This window comes from Dendropsophus ebraccatus, chromosome 1, assembly GCF_027789765.1.
Source record: "Dendropsophus ebraccatus isolate aDenEbr1 chromosome 1, aDenEbr1.pat, whole genome shotgun sequence".
Taxonomy (NCBI): Eukaryota; Metazoa; Chordata; class Amphibia; order Anura; family Hylidae; genus Dendropsophus; species Dendropsophus ebraccatus.
In genome coordinates this window covers 197,299,959-197,314,000 of record NC_091454.1, presented here as the reverse complement: position 1 = coordinate 197,314,000, position 14,042 = coordinate 197,299,959, and the positions used below count along the sequence as shown (strand labels likewise).

The 14,042-nt window shown below is 49.3% G+C and overlaps 1 protein-coding gene and 1 long non-coding RNA gene across 10 annotated transcripts in view; one reads left to right on the top strand and one right to left on the bottom strand.

The window, feature by feature from the left end:
- Positions 1–14,042, top strand: part of CAMK2B (calcium/calmodulin dependent protein kinase II beta) — a 120,445-nt gene that overhangs the window by 81,091 nt on the left and 25,312 nt on the right. For 6 of the 9 annotated variants that reach the window (XM_069944031.1, XM_069944012.1, XM_069944006.1 and 3 more), the window contains exons 6-12: positions 7,146–7,218; positions 8,476–8,578; positions 9,909–9,992; positions 11,784–11,878; positions 12,134–12,256; positions 12,387–12,470; positions 12,554–12,596. In XM_069944031.1, coding sequence (XP_069800132.1) covers positions 7,146–7,218; positions 8,476–8,578; positions 9,909–9,992; positions 11,784–11,878; positions 12,134–12,256; positions 12,387–12,470; positions 12,554–12,596 — 605 coding nt within the window. The remainder of the gene's footprint in view (positions 1–7,145; positions 7,219–8,475; positions 8,579–9,908; positions 9,993–11,783; positions 11,879–12,133; positions 12,257–12,386; positions 12,471–12,553; positions 12,597–14,042) is intronic. The other 3 variants (XM_069944037.1, XM_069944026.1, XM_069944004.1) reach the window with 1 other exon arrangement.
- The window catches only part of LOC138766460 (uncharacterized), a 109,875-nt gene that overhangs the window by 82,527 nt on the left and 13,306 nt on the right, over positions 1–14,042 (bottom strand). The gene's annotated exons all lie outside the window — the stretch shown is intronic.

Here is a 14,042-nt window from a genome sequence, read left to right as displayed (position 1 = left end):
TGCTGGGGGGGGGGAGGGTAGGATGGGGGGCTGCAGGGGATGCTGGGAGGGGGGGAGGGTAGGATGGGGGGCTGCAGGGGATGCTGGGAGGGGGGGAGGGTAGGATGGGGGGCTGCAGGGGATGCTGGGAGGGTAGGATGGGGGGCTGCAGGGGATGCTGGGAGGGTAGGATGGGGGGCTGCAGGGGATGCTGGGAGGGGGGGAGGGTAGGATGGGGGGCTGCAGGGGATGCTGTGTGTGTGTAGATGGGGGAGGGCTGCAGGTTATGCTGTGGGGGGGGATGGGGGGGCTGCAGGGGATGCTGTGTGTGGGGATGGGGGGGCTGCAGGGGATGCTGTGTGTGGGGATTGGGGGGCTGCAGGGGATGCTGTGTGTGGGGGTATGGGGGGCTGCAGGAGATGCTGTGTGTAAGGATGGGAGGGGTGCAGGGGATGCTGTGTGTGGGGGGATGGGGGGGCTGCAGGGGATGCTGTGTTTGCGGATAGGGGGCTGCAGGGGATGCTGTGTTTGCGGATAGGGGGCTGCAGGGGATGCTGTGTGGGGGGGATGGAGGGGGCTGCAGGGGATGCTGTGTGTGTGGGGGGATGGAGGGGGCTGCAGGGGATGCTGTGTGTGTGGGGATAGGGGGGGCTGCAGGGGATGCTGTGTGTGTGGGGGGATAGGGGGGGGCTGCAGGGGATGCTGTGTGTGTGTGGGGATAGGGGGGGGCTGCAGGGGATGCTGTGTTTGGGGATAGGGGGGTCTGCAGGGGATGCTGTGTTTGGGGATAGGGGGGGCTGCAGGGGATGCTGTGTGTGGGGATGGGGGGGCTGCAGGGGATGCTGTGTGTGGAAGGATGGGGGTCTGCAGGGGATGCTGTGTGTGTAGGGATGGGGGGGCTGGAGGGGATGCTGTGTGTGTAGGGATGGGGGTCTGCAGGGGATGCTGTGTGTGGGGATAGGGGGGGTCTGCAGGGGATGCTGTGTGTGTGGGGATGGGGGTCTGCAGGGGATTCTTTGTTTGGAGATAGGGGGGTCTGCAGGGGATGCTGTGTGTGTAGGGATGGGGGGGCTGCAGGGGATACTGTGTGTGTGGGGATGGGGGTCTGCAGGGGATGCTGTGTGTAAGGATGGGGGGGTGCAGGGGATGCTGTGTGTGGGGGGATGGGGGGCTACAGGGAATGCTGTGTGGGGGGGGATGGGGGGCTGCAGGGGATGCTGTGTGTGGGGATAGGGGGCTGCAGGGGATGCTGTGTGGGGGGGATGGAGGGGTCTGCAGGGGATGCTGTGTGTGTGGGCATAGGGGGTCTGCAGGGGATGCTGTGTTTGGAAATAGGGGGGTCTGCAGGGGATGCTGTGTTTGGGGATGGGGGGGGTCTGCAGGGGATGCTGTGTGTGTTGGCATGGGGGGCTGCAGGGGATGCTATGTTCGGGTATAGGGGGGTCTGCAGGGGATGCTGTGTTTGGGGATGGGGGGGGGTCTGCAGGAGATGCTGTGTGTGTGGGGATGGGGGAGGGGGTCTGCAGGAGATGCTGTGTGTGTGGGGATGGGGGAGGGCTGCAGGGGATGCTGTGTGTGTGGGGATGGGGGGGCTGCAGGGGATGCTGTGTTTGGGGATAGGGGGGGGTCTGCAGGGGATGCTGTGTTTGGGGATAGGGGGGGCTGCAGGGGATGCTGTGTTTGGGGATAGGGGAGGGCTGCAGGGGATGCTGTGTGTGTGGGAGGATGGGGGGCTGCAGGGGATGCTGTGTGTGTAGGGATGGGGGGGCTGCAGGGGATGCTGTGTGTGGGGATAGGGGGGTCTGCAGGGGATGCTGTGTGTGTGGGGATGGGGGTCTGCAGGGGATGCTGTGTGTGTGGGGATGGGGGTCTGCAGGGGATGCTGTGTGTAAGGATGGGTGGGTACAGGGGATGCTGTGTGTCGGGGGATGGGGGTGCTACAGGGGATGCTGTGTGTGGGGGGATGGGGGGCTGCAGGGGATGCTGTGTTTGGGGATAGGGGGGCTGCAGGGGATGCGGTGTGTGGGGGGATGGAGGTCTGCAGGGGATGCTGTGTGTGGGGATAGGGGGGGCTGCCGGGGATGCTGTGTGTGTGGGGATGGGGGTCTGCAGGGGATGCTGTGTGTGTGGGGATGGGGGTCTGCAGGGGATGCTGTGTGTGTGGGGATGGGGGTCTGCAGGGGATGCTGTGTGTGGGGGGATGGGGGGGCTACAGGGGATGCTGTGTGTGGGGGGATGGGGGGGCTACAGGGGATGCTGTGTGTGGGGGGATGGGGGGGCTACAGGGGATGCTGTGTGTGGGGGGATGGGGGGCTGCAGGGGATGCTGTGTTTGGGGATAGGGGTCTGCAGCGGATGCTGTGTGGGGGGGATGGAGGGGTCTGCAGGGGATGCTGTGTGTGTGGAGATAGGGGGTCTGCAGGGGATGCTGTGTTTGGAGATAGGGGGGTCTGCAGGGGATGCTGTGTTTGGAGATAGGGGGGTCTGCAGGGGATGCTGTGTTTGGGGATAGGGGGGGCTGGAGGGGATGCTGTGTGTGTGGGGATGGGGGTCTGCAGGGGATGCTGTGTGGGGGGGATGGAGGGGTCTGCAGGGGATGCTGTGTGTGTGGGGATGGGGGTCTGCAGGAGATGCTGTGTGGGGGGATGGGGGGGCTACAGGGGATGCTGTGTGTGGGGGGATGGGGGGCTGCAGGGGATGCTGTGTTTGGGGATGGGGGGGCTGCAGGGGATGCTGTGTGAGTGGGGATGGGGGTCTGCAGGGGATGGTGTGTGGGGGGATGGGGGGGGCTACAGGGGATGCTGTGTTTGGGGATGGGATGGGGGGGCTGCAGGGGATGCTGTGTTTGGAGATAGGGGGTCTGCAGGGGATGCTGTGTTTTTGGGGATAGGGGTGGCTGCAGGGGATGCTGTGTGTGTAGGGATGGGGGGCTGCAGGGGATGCTGTGTTTGGGGATGGGGGGGCTGCAGGGGATGCTGTGTGGGTGGGGATGGGGGTCTGCAGGGGATGCTGTGTGTGGGGGGATGGGGGGGGCTACAGGGGATGCTGTGTTTGGGGATGGGATGGGGGGGCTGCAGGGGATGCTGTGTTTGGAGATAGGGGGTCTGCAGGGGATGCTGTGTTTTTGGGGATAGGGGTGGCTGCAGGGGATGCTGTGTGTGTAGGGATGGGGGTCTGCAGGGGATGCTGTGTGGGGGGGGATGGGGGCGCTACAGGGGATGCTGTGTGTGGGGGATGGGGGTCTGCAGGGGATGCTGTGTTTGGGGATAGGGGGGGGGTCTGCAGGGGATGCTGTGTGGGGATGGGGGGCTGCAGGGGATGCTCTGTGTGTGGGGATAGGGGGTCTGCAGTGGATGCTGTGTGGGGATGGGGGGCTGTAGGGGATGCTGTGTTTGGGGATAGGGGGGGGTCTGCAGGGGATGCTGTGTGGGGATGGGGGGCTGCAGGGGATGCTGTGTGTGTGGGGATAGGGGGGCTGCAGGGGATGCTGTGTGGGGATGGGGGGCTGCAGGGGATGTTGTGTGGGGATGGGGGGCTGCAGGGGATGCTGTGTTTGGGGATAGGGAGGGCTGCAGGGGATGCTGTGTTTGGGGATAGGGAGGGCTGCAGGGGATGCTGTGTGGGGGGGGGAATGGGGGCTGCAGGGGATGCTGTGTGGGGATGGGGGTCTGCAGGGGATGCTGTGTGTGTGGGGATGCTGTGTGTGGGGAGGGATAGAGGGGCTGCAGGGATTGCTCTGTAGGCCTCCCCTGTACAGTAATTACCTGGCTCCCTGCAGACCACCATCTTCTCTATTTTCCGGCTCCTCTATCCAGGCTGTATTAGTGGCAGCTGGGGGGAGAGAGCAGCCTCTAGTGGCCGGAGGGAGAAGGTGCAGCAGTTTACTTTTAACTATAAGCCTCATAGGCTTTAGTTAAAAGTATAGGAGTCTGCTGAGGGGGCGGGGTTTGACGGCGTGGAGGGGGCGGGGTTTGACGGCGTGGAGGGGGCGGAGCTTCAGCGGCGGCCCGCAATACAGCCTGGCCTCTCAGCGCTCTTAGGTGACAGAGAAAAGAGCGCTGGGGAGGCAAGAAGCTGCAGGGCGGCCCTGACACCATCAACCAGCTGTCAGTGAGTGACAGCTGTGCGGCCCTTTAATGAAGTGGGGAAGAACGGCCCGGGGGGCAGATGCCACCCTGCCCCCCGGCCCAGCCCGCCCCTGCCCATAGGATATAGCAGCGTCTGCTGCCGATGCTCCTATTCAACGGAGCGACGGCAGCAGATCGCTGCTATATCAGTCGCTTGTTTTTCAACATGTTGAAAAACAAGCGACTGCAAGGATCAGCCGACATGAACGATGTCGGCTGATCGTTGCACTCTATTCCACCGGACGATTATCGTTCGTAGCGGCCGATATCGGCCGAATACGAACGATAATCGTTCCGTGGAATAGGGCCTTTACAATGGAGAGAGCAGAGCCCGTCTTCACTGGCTTCTCTGTAATGAAGACGTGTTTGCCTGATAATGCACAGATAAGAAGTCAGGGGGGGAGGCTGGGAGATTGCTTCTTGAGTACAGAAGGAGGCTTTTTTGGCTGATAAAACCTATTACAGAGTTTCTTAAAATCGCTTATACTACTGATTTCTGCAATAAAAAAAAACATGACAGTTACAGTTATATTCATAGAGAGTAATATAGAGAGTAATATTCTGTAACTTTATTAAAACAACGTATTAGCCGAAAAAAAGTTAAGAATTTCAGTCTACGGTGTACCTTTTTAAATGACCATATTCTAACATATTCCTCATTTCTCTCACAATAGACCACTGGCTGTGTATCCACCTTTATACGCAATAGCTGTAAATCATCGGTTAGGGAGTTAAGAGAAGGCGGGGACTTATGAGTCCACTCTAATCCATCATAGCTAATATTAACCGCATTGCACAATACTTTTTTTGTAGAGGATCTGTGACTATAATATGCTGCTTGAATATGATACTTCAGTGACAGCGGCAATAACAGTTACAGGCCATGGACAAAAATGGTTCACTTTCCAGAGTGAAAAAAGCTAATTTTCCTAATCTTGGACAATATTTTTAAATCTATTGATGCTTCCCTGTCATCTGACTACAAGCTGCAATCAGCACTGAGCCCTGTGCATTAATCTGCAGAGTAGGGAGGGGTGGTGGAGGGAGGAGGCATGCATGCTGCAGCTCAGCAGGGTCTCTGTGGCAGTTGAGTTTGGAAGGAAAACATGATTTTATAACTTTACAAACTGAAAAGAGACAGTCATATCAGTCATCTCCCATATCAGGTATCTTCCCATTTCTGTAGCTCTATGCATGATACAGGGCTGACAGATTCCCTTCAATTTATGGAACCTGTTAGAGAGTCAACGGAAATCTGCAACACTCTAATCCATTTTTGCAGCAACGCTGAAAAAAACACATTTGTTCTTTAGCATCTGAGCTTTACCAGGGTTAATATTTGAAACTTTTCTCCAATTACACATTCTCTCTAAAAAGGTGGCACTCTCAAAGCAACAACTAAGAAACAGCAAGAAAAAACTTTAATTGTAGGGTACTGCTGGCCTCACACATGCCATTTTAGGCCATGTTCCCACTTTATAAGACACTGGCCGTTCCGTGACCCAGCCAGGTCACGGAAGGCGGGGTGTCAGAGAAGATCATACCGGCCAGTACTGTAGTACCAGCCGGATATTCTTTACTGCCGCTGAATTTGGATGCGGACGCATCCGTGTGCACCCACATCCGAATTCCCCACTGCACACAATGGAGCGTGCAGCCGGAGCCACATGCACCATTGTGTGAACTGACAGGGTTTTCTGCAGCCGTTATTCAATAAATAGGGGCCACAGAAAAATGACGTCAGTTTCTTGCGGTGCCGCTAGGGATCCGGGCCGGAGTGTATACTATGTCTATAAACTCCGGCTGGGATTCCTTAGAAGGCAGCACTACGTGAGTTACGTAGTATTACAAATATTACGAAACTTACGTAGTGTGAACATAGCCTTAGAGACATAGCAAATAGTATACGTACCATAGAGGCTGACCATGCATCAGCTATGGGGCTGAGGGGGTCCAGCTCCATTTCATTCATGCTACTTAGGCCAAATTCCTGCAGAAGATCTTGCAACACAAGGGTATATTCCCACTACTTAATACGAGCAGAAATTTCAAGCGGAGGCCGTGCGGCGGATTCCATTTGAAATTCCACCTGTCTCATAGACTCAATGATATTCTGAAAATCAATCCGCCGTCCACCCAGATAATTGACATGTCCACTGCGCGGCCTCCGCTTGAAATTTCTGCTTGTATTCCGTAGTGGGAAAATACCCTTGGAGACATGAAAAGCATATGTAAAAATGATGTCTGTCTTTTATACCAATGCCTGTCATCATGGAAATAATATCTGTTATTCATAAAATAATGGACGTTATTTGGGCAATGACGTGCATTATTTTGAAAGACGGACATCAATTTTAAATAGTGTGAACCTAGCCAGAGGAGTAGCACAAATACCAGGCTAGCCTGTCCACAAAGCCAAGCACTATAATGGATTTTTGTAATGAGGCCCCTCTGTTGTACATATGCCACCGGCTAAAGCAAGGAATGGATTAGGAAAGAAAAATAATTTTTTTGTATTCATGCCTTTGGTTAGGTCTATAAACTTCATCGTAAACTATTGGAATCCAGCTTGAGGCCAGGTTCACACTATAGAAAAACAATGGCTGTATTTAATAACAACGCCCCTAGTTGTGCAAAGGAAGGCCGTTATTTGTGAAATAACGGCTGTTGTTTGCACAACTACGGCCGTTGTTTTTACATAGTGTGAACCTGGCCTTATGGTGGAAATCGTATTGGATATTTTTATTTTTGACTTCTTCTACAGGTAATTTAACGCCCTTTATTCCATGGGTTTTAGCTAAAATAGTCAAAATGTAAACTAGCTCTGTATTGTGTTTTAAAAGAGCACAAATAAACGCTCATTGTAAATCAGGGAGGGATCACATCCTTATCGTGACAAAAAGGGTTTTACCCCATCCTTTGCAATGGTTGATTTTGGTTGGCAGGCATCCCCTCCCTCCCCTCCTGCCCTTCCCCTCCTCCATCAGCTCGCAGGGAGCACACAGACCTTACTAACGCCCCCCCTGCTGTTTGCACGCAGTCATTGCATCCAGCAGATTCTTGAAGCAGTCCTCCACTGCCACCAAATGGGGGTTGTCCACAGGGACCTGAAGGTGAGTTTTGTATCCCCCATGCCATCTTCTTTTCCATATGCATGTCAGGCTGGACATTGCCCATCTCTCCTTCCAATACAGCGCCTGTCCTGGGAGTGTCCCCTGCATGTGGTGGCGAGTTGTATCTGGCTTACACTGTGGATGGTGGATCAGTTGTGGTTATCATAGCATGCGGAGATGGGGGTTGGGAATCTACCTTATCTGGCGCTGGGGTGCATGGCATGCTGTGGAATCTGATATTTTTTTATGTTTCTTTGTGTGATTTAGTGGAAAACTTTATATGTATACACTTTTTATATCTGTACCTAAAGGATAAAGAATTATTCACTTTCCCAATGTTCTCCATCCTTTCCAAAGTTCCCTTGCTCGGCAACAGTATGCTCACCATCTCTCTAATGCTACCTGTCCTACCAGCTAAAAAAGAGGTCCTCAACTGGGATGAGTTGTGTTGGGCAATGCAATAGTTTCTGAGGAACGTCAATGGGCAGAGAACCCTAACTCTTTTATAATTCATGAGGAGCTTCAATGGCCAGAGAACCCTAGCTCTTTCATAATTCTTGAGGAGATTTAATGGCCACAGAACCCTAACTCTCTCATAATTCTTGTGAAACATCAATGGCCAGAGAACCCTCTCCCGTGATTCTTGAGGAACATCAATGGCCAGAGAATCCTAACTCTTTCATAATTCTTGAGGAGCTTTAATGGCCAGAGAAACCCAACTCTTTCATGATTCTTGAGGAACGTCAATGGGAAGAGAATCCCTAACAGTTTCATAATTCTTGAGGAACGTCAATGGGCAGAGAACCCTAACCTTTCATGATTGTCATCATTCATTCTAAGTGACCCCAAAAGTGAAATATAATTGCTCACCAGAAATCTACAATCCATCAACTATATTCATGGGGCTTTGCTTAGCAGATGACCCTACGGTATGCCCATGCTTACCCAGCAGAATTGCTTGTTGCCATATCATCTTCCCACTAACTATTAGTTTCAATGTTCTGCTATGGAACATCAGGTAGCAGAGATGGAGACCATGCAAAGAAATAGAGATAAGGTGACCAGACCTTATGGGAAAGGTTTCAGTGAAACCAAAGCAGCATAAAGCTGTTTAATTTCATATCCTCCAAACATCCTCCATTCGGCTTTAAGTCTGGTTACCTTTACTGAGGGCACCTAATCCATCCTGACTGTACCTGACAACTATAAAAAGTGCCATCCTGCCAACACCTCTAACCACCTCTGTGTTAACAACAGCCAGAAAACCTTCTCCTTGCCAGCAAATGCAAAGGGGCTGCAGTCAAGCTGGCCGACTTTGGCCTGGCCATAGAAGTACAAGGAGAACAGCAGGCCTGGTTTGGTAAGTCCTGTCTTTGGCACCATGAATGTAGGCTTTTATGGAAAAATCTATAAGCTTTAAGAATGCTAAAGCTCTGATCAAGGTCTATGATATAGATATATGATGGTCTAGGATATATGATTATCGCCTCCTCGAGATGTTAGTCCCATTCCTAGAGGCTGAAGTAATCGTCCAACATCGTAAACACAACATATGGATTAAAAAAGATCTCTCTGGTAAACCGAGAATAGGTTTGGTAGAGGAAGAAGGCAGATAGTGGTAGGGTGGTCAGTTAGTTCTGAATAGAAAACATGTACAGAAGGGAGGTACAGTTGTTGTAAATGGAGAGTACAGCAGTTGGGAATCCCAATGGGAATGACTGCTGAATCAGATAGCTATTGTGCTGACCTTGGACTTTAAAGCCACAGAAAGAGGGAGCACATACTTGTCCTGTCCCATCCCTGCCCATCTTCTGGTTAGGCCCAATAATCACTTTCTTACTCAGACACTTAAAGGGAATCTGTGAGCTGCAATTCACATTTCAAAATGATGACACTGTTAGAGCAAGGAGACACATGGTACCTTTCATTTATTTGTCTGTACTTCCAGAATGTAGAAAAAATGCTTTTATTCTCTGGTTCTAAGTGTCAAAGAGGCTTTCCCAGACCCCTGAAGGGCTGTAGTCCGCCCTCCCATCCTTGCTTGAGCCCTGTTTGCAATTCTCCTGCACAAAGTTTAGATGCAGAGCACAGGAATAAGATTTGAACAATCAATCAGGCAGGGACAATGGTGGGAGGGGGCCTTTCAGCCCTCTTTGACTCTTTGCACCAGAGGATAAAAGCATTTTGCTATGCTATGGAAGCACAGACAGATATATAAAAGTACCACCTGTCTCCCTTTCCTAACAATCTATCAGTCTGAAATGTGAATTAGAGCTGACAGATTCCCTTTAATTTATGTCAATTGCTTGGAAAATTCATCCTTTTTTTTACATTTATTTAATGAGTATAATGTTACAGTAGCATAGTGATGTAAGGGAGTGATGTCATTGAAGTGGGTAAGGCTTGTTCACAGACTGATGGATTAGACAGGTAGACTTGGCTCTACTTGCCCATGGCATTTATCAGATGATTGACTAGCCCTTTTAATCCACCTTAATCCTTCATCTGCTCAAAGTTATTTAGATAAAATTAGGTTGCTTGTGTTCATGTCTCTGAAACTATAAAATATCTATAAGACAGCAGTTCTCATAAGCGAATACGTGACAAAGTCCCCTGGCACGCGGCTCTCTGTATAAATTGCTGGCAGCTGGAGGTAGGGGCTGGCTCTCATTATGTTCTTTCTGTGCCAGGCTTTGCTGGAACCCCAGGGTACCTGTCCCCGGAGGTGCTCCGAAAAGAGGCATATGGAAAACCGGTGGATATTTGGGCATGTGGTAAGCAGACACAAGTAGCAGTGACTGTGGCATTATGATACAGAGAGCCATATGGAGAGTATTCCTGGTTGCATTTACAATTCAACATGTGTTTGGTTCAGAATAGATCAAAATGTTTTCTGCTTGTTTGGTTCTGCGCTAAGGAATACAAAGAATCTGCACATCACCCAAAAAAGGATCTATCTCCTATCTATCTATTTATCTATCTATCTATCTAGCTTCCTTCTCCAACACTTCTAAATGCTTCTTTCTCCAATGATCAGGGCTCCTTTCCTCCCTTCTAAATGTATCCTTCATTCAGTAAAAACTGCTCAAACCTGCCTCCAGTTGGATCATCCCATTGAGGGATCAGTTAACAACAGCTCGTGTCTATGAAGAGGGAAAAGGAAAGTGGCTAAAGACATAGACATACACAGAGACATAGATATGCTGCTAATATCTCTAGAAAAGGTGTTATCTCCAGTGCTGTAATCACTGCCTACATTGCTCAGTACTGCTCTATAATGTTATCCATGCTGCTGACATTTATAAGGGTGTCCTATATAGATTTAGGGGTAGTGGGTTTTTATTTTGTGTAATGTATGGAGACATCATAGAAACGGGTCTCCATCCATCAACTTGAGAGATAACTGAAAATAGGAGATGAAGGGAAAACAAGTGAAACATGGCATATACGAGTTAGTGGTCAGAAATAGTGTTACTCCTCATATCTACACATTACAAAGCAGTGTAGTAACCTAGGGATGCTAGGTGGTACTTGCAAGGGCTGGTGTTGGGGTACAACTACGGCACTTGTCACTGTTCCCTGTAGTGTAGTTGTGCAGTAGATAAAGGCACAGAGCCCAGGATATTCATTTACCAAGGTTTATTAAAGATGCAGTACAGTAAATACGAAGTCGTTGAATGCAAGGAGCAGTTTGGTTGCTAGAGGAGTGCAAGGAGAATCTGAAGATTTGGAAAAGTCTCTTTAGAGGGCAACTTGAATAAGTTTGTGACTTGAGGGAACTAGGCAGACTACCTTAAGGGGGGCCCATCCAATAAGTACAGACCTCTGCTGTAGGGGCTTTAACCACTTTGGAATCGGTGGAGATAAAATTGACACAACCTGCACTCGTGGCTATGACGATCCATCTACTGCTGGGCGAGGGCACAGAGTGATACATCCAGTAGCACAGGCCCTAATTAAGGAAAAACCAGCCGTCTGTATAATGCTTAGGCCGTGGCGAGTTGCAACAGGGTAAGTCGATGAATATGTTCTTCCCCAATCCACTGTCTGTAGACCAGGGGTGTCAAACTCAGGCCCTTCCGCTGTTGCACAACTAAAATTCCTAACATGCTTGGACAGCCAAAGCTTTAGCTGTCCAGGCATGATAGGTATTATAGTTTTATATTAGCTGAAGGGCCTGAGATTGACTCCTATGCTCTAGACTGAAGCTCCTTGAGAATGCATGGCTTGGACAGAATAGCCCCTCAGCGTGGACAGGTTGTTGTCCCCTTTAAGTGGTAGCCGCACCCAAGGTGTACAGGAACACTAAAGAAATAGCAGGATCAACATACACTACTATTACACTATCTTACTGTGACTGGGATCTGCACTGATCTTTGCACATGGTCCATTCCACCTATACTTATAGACATTTGGGAACTTATCTATTGTGGCTATTATTACCTGCTTTCTTTTGACACTTCTTACTGGATCATTGGATCTGGATTTTTTTTTACAGAGTACATTTACTTGAATTTAAAGAGCTTGGGGTAAAAACATGGACTTATGTGTCATTCTTTTAACAGGTGTCATTCTGTATATTCTTTTGGTTGGATATCCTCCATTTTGGGATGAAGATCAGCACAAACTCTACCAGCAAATTAAAGCTGGAGCCTATGATGTGAGTGTGCTACACAACATCCGCTGTCAGGTTTCCTTTCAGTATATGCTTGTTTTCACTGTAAAGAACCAGGACTTATATAGTAGATGGTAAAGCAGGTGTATCTTAGAGAATACAGAAGACAGTGCTCCCCAATCTGTGGTTCTCCACCTTTTGCAAAACTAAAACACCCATCATCCACTGACAGAGAAATACCCATAGACTATGTAAAAAAAAAAGAAAATACTCACAAACTTTATATATTTCTCCCTCCAGTTCCCTTCTCCAGAGTGGGACACAGTGACCCCAGAGGCAAAGAATCTTATTAACCAGATGTTGACCATTAACCCTGCCAAGCGTATAACCGCACATGAAGCTCTCAAGCACCCATGGGTCTGTGTAAGTATTTCAAGTTTGTATGGACTCTTGTCCTTCATTGTATGTATGAATAATGACTATGTTAGTGAAATTGACTCTCAAACTTTAGTAGGGATTTCTTGTGATTTTTTTGGTCCATTTCTCTACATAGCAACGCTCAACCGTGGCCTCAATGATGCACAGACAAGAGACTGTGGAGTGCCTCAAGAAGTTCAATGCTCGTCGGAAGCTAAAGGTGAGTATGGACTTTTATATGTGTCGCTACGTTGCTGTTTCTTCTCAGATATTACATTAATCCTTCTTATGTAAACTCCATAGGGGGCCATCCTAACTACTATGCTGGCAACAAGGAACTTTTCTGGTAAGTGCTCGCCGAGTCCATTCTGATATAACCAGAGCTATACACTGCAGAGCCCATTCTGATATAACCAGTGCTATACACTGCAGAGCCTATACTGATATAACCAGTGCTATACACTGCAGAGCCTATACTGATATATCCAGTGCTATACACTGCAGATCCCATTCTCATATAACCAGCGCTATACACTGCAGAGCCTATACTGATATAACCAGTGCTATACACTGCAGAGCCTATACTGATATATCCAGCGCTATACACTGCAGATCCCATTCTCATATAACCCGTGCTATACACTGCAGAGCCTATACTGATATATCCAGCGCTATACACTGCAGAGCCCATTCTCATATAACCAGTGCTATACACTGTAGATCCCATTCTCATATAACCAGTGCTATACACTGCAGAGCCCATTCTCATATAACCAGTGCTATACACTGCAGATCCCATTTTCATATAACCCGTGCTATACACTGCAGAGCCTATACTGATATATCCAGTGCTATACACTGCAGAGCCTATACTGGTATAACCAGAGCTATACACTAGAGCCTATACTGATATAACCAGTGCTATACACTGCAGATCCCATTCTCATATAACCAGCGCTATACACTGCAGAGCCTATACTGATATAACCAGAGCTATAAACTACAGAGCCTATACTGATATAACCAGCGCTATACACTGCAGAGCTCATTCTGATATAGACAGTGCTATACACTGTGGACTGTACATCAGTGCTGCACACCTCTTCCCACTGGGGTAGGTGCTCTGTAGTCAAGAGGTTCTTCAACCAAGATATAGTATCGGTAGTAAGGCTGCGGCACTCTTGAATCGTGCAAATGTGAACATTTATTGTACAGTGAATAAATACAAGCTTTTACTCCACCCATTGTAGTGAGTACATAAGAACAACAGACCATGTGAACAACGTTTCGGTCCAGCCAGGACCTTCCTCAGGCCATGTGGTCTCTGACAGGCATGTCAGAGACCACATGGCCTGAGGAAGGTCCTTTCGGACCAAAACGTTGCTCACATAGTCTCTTGTTCTTATGTACTCACTACAACGGTTAGAGTAAAAGCTTGTATTTTCCACTGTACAATAAATGTTCAAATTTGCATGATTCAAGAGTGCCGTGGTCTTACTACCGATACTATACACTGTAAAGTCCATTCTGATATAACCAGTGCTATACACTGCAGAACCTTTACTGATATAACCAGTGCTATACACTGCACAGTCCATTCTGATATATTTGCCTAACCTAGTGTTATACCCTGCACAGCACATTCTGTACCAGTTGTATCTATAGACAGTCTTACACTAACCTTTTGATGCATAGTAAGCCTTGTGTCCTTCTCCCTCTCTGAATGTTACATGCACTGGCGATAATGTCCTGATCTCTCTATGCTCTCTTTATTTTTGATTCTGCCTTATTC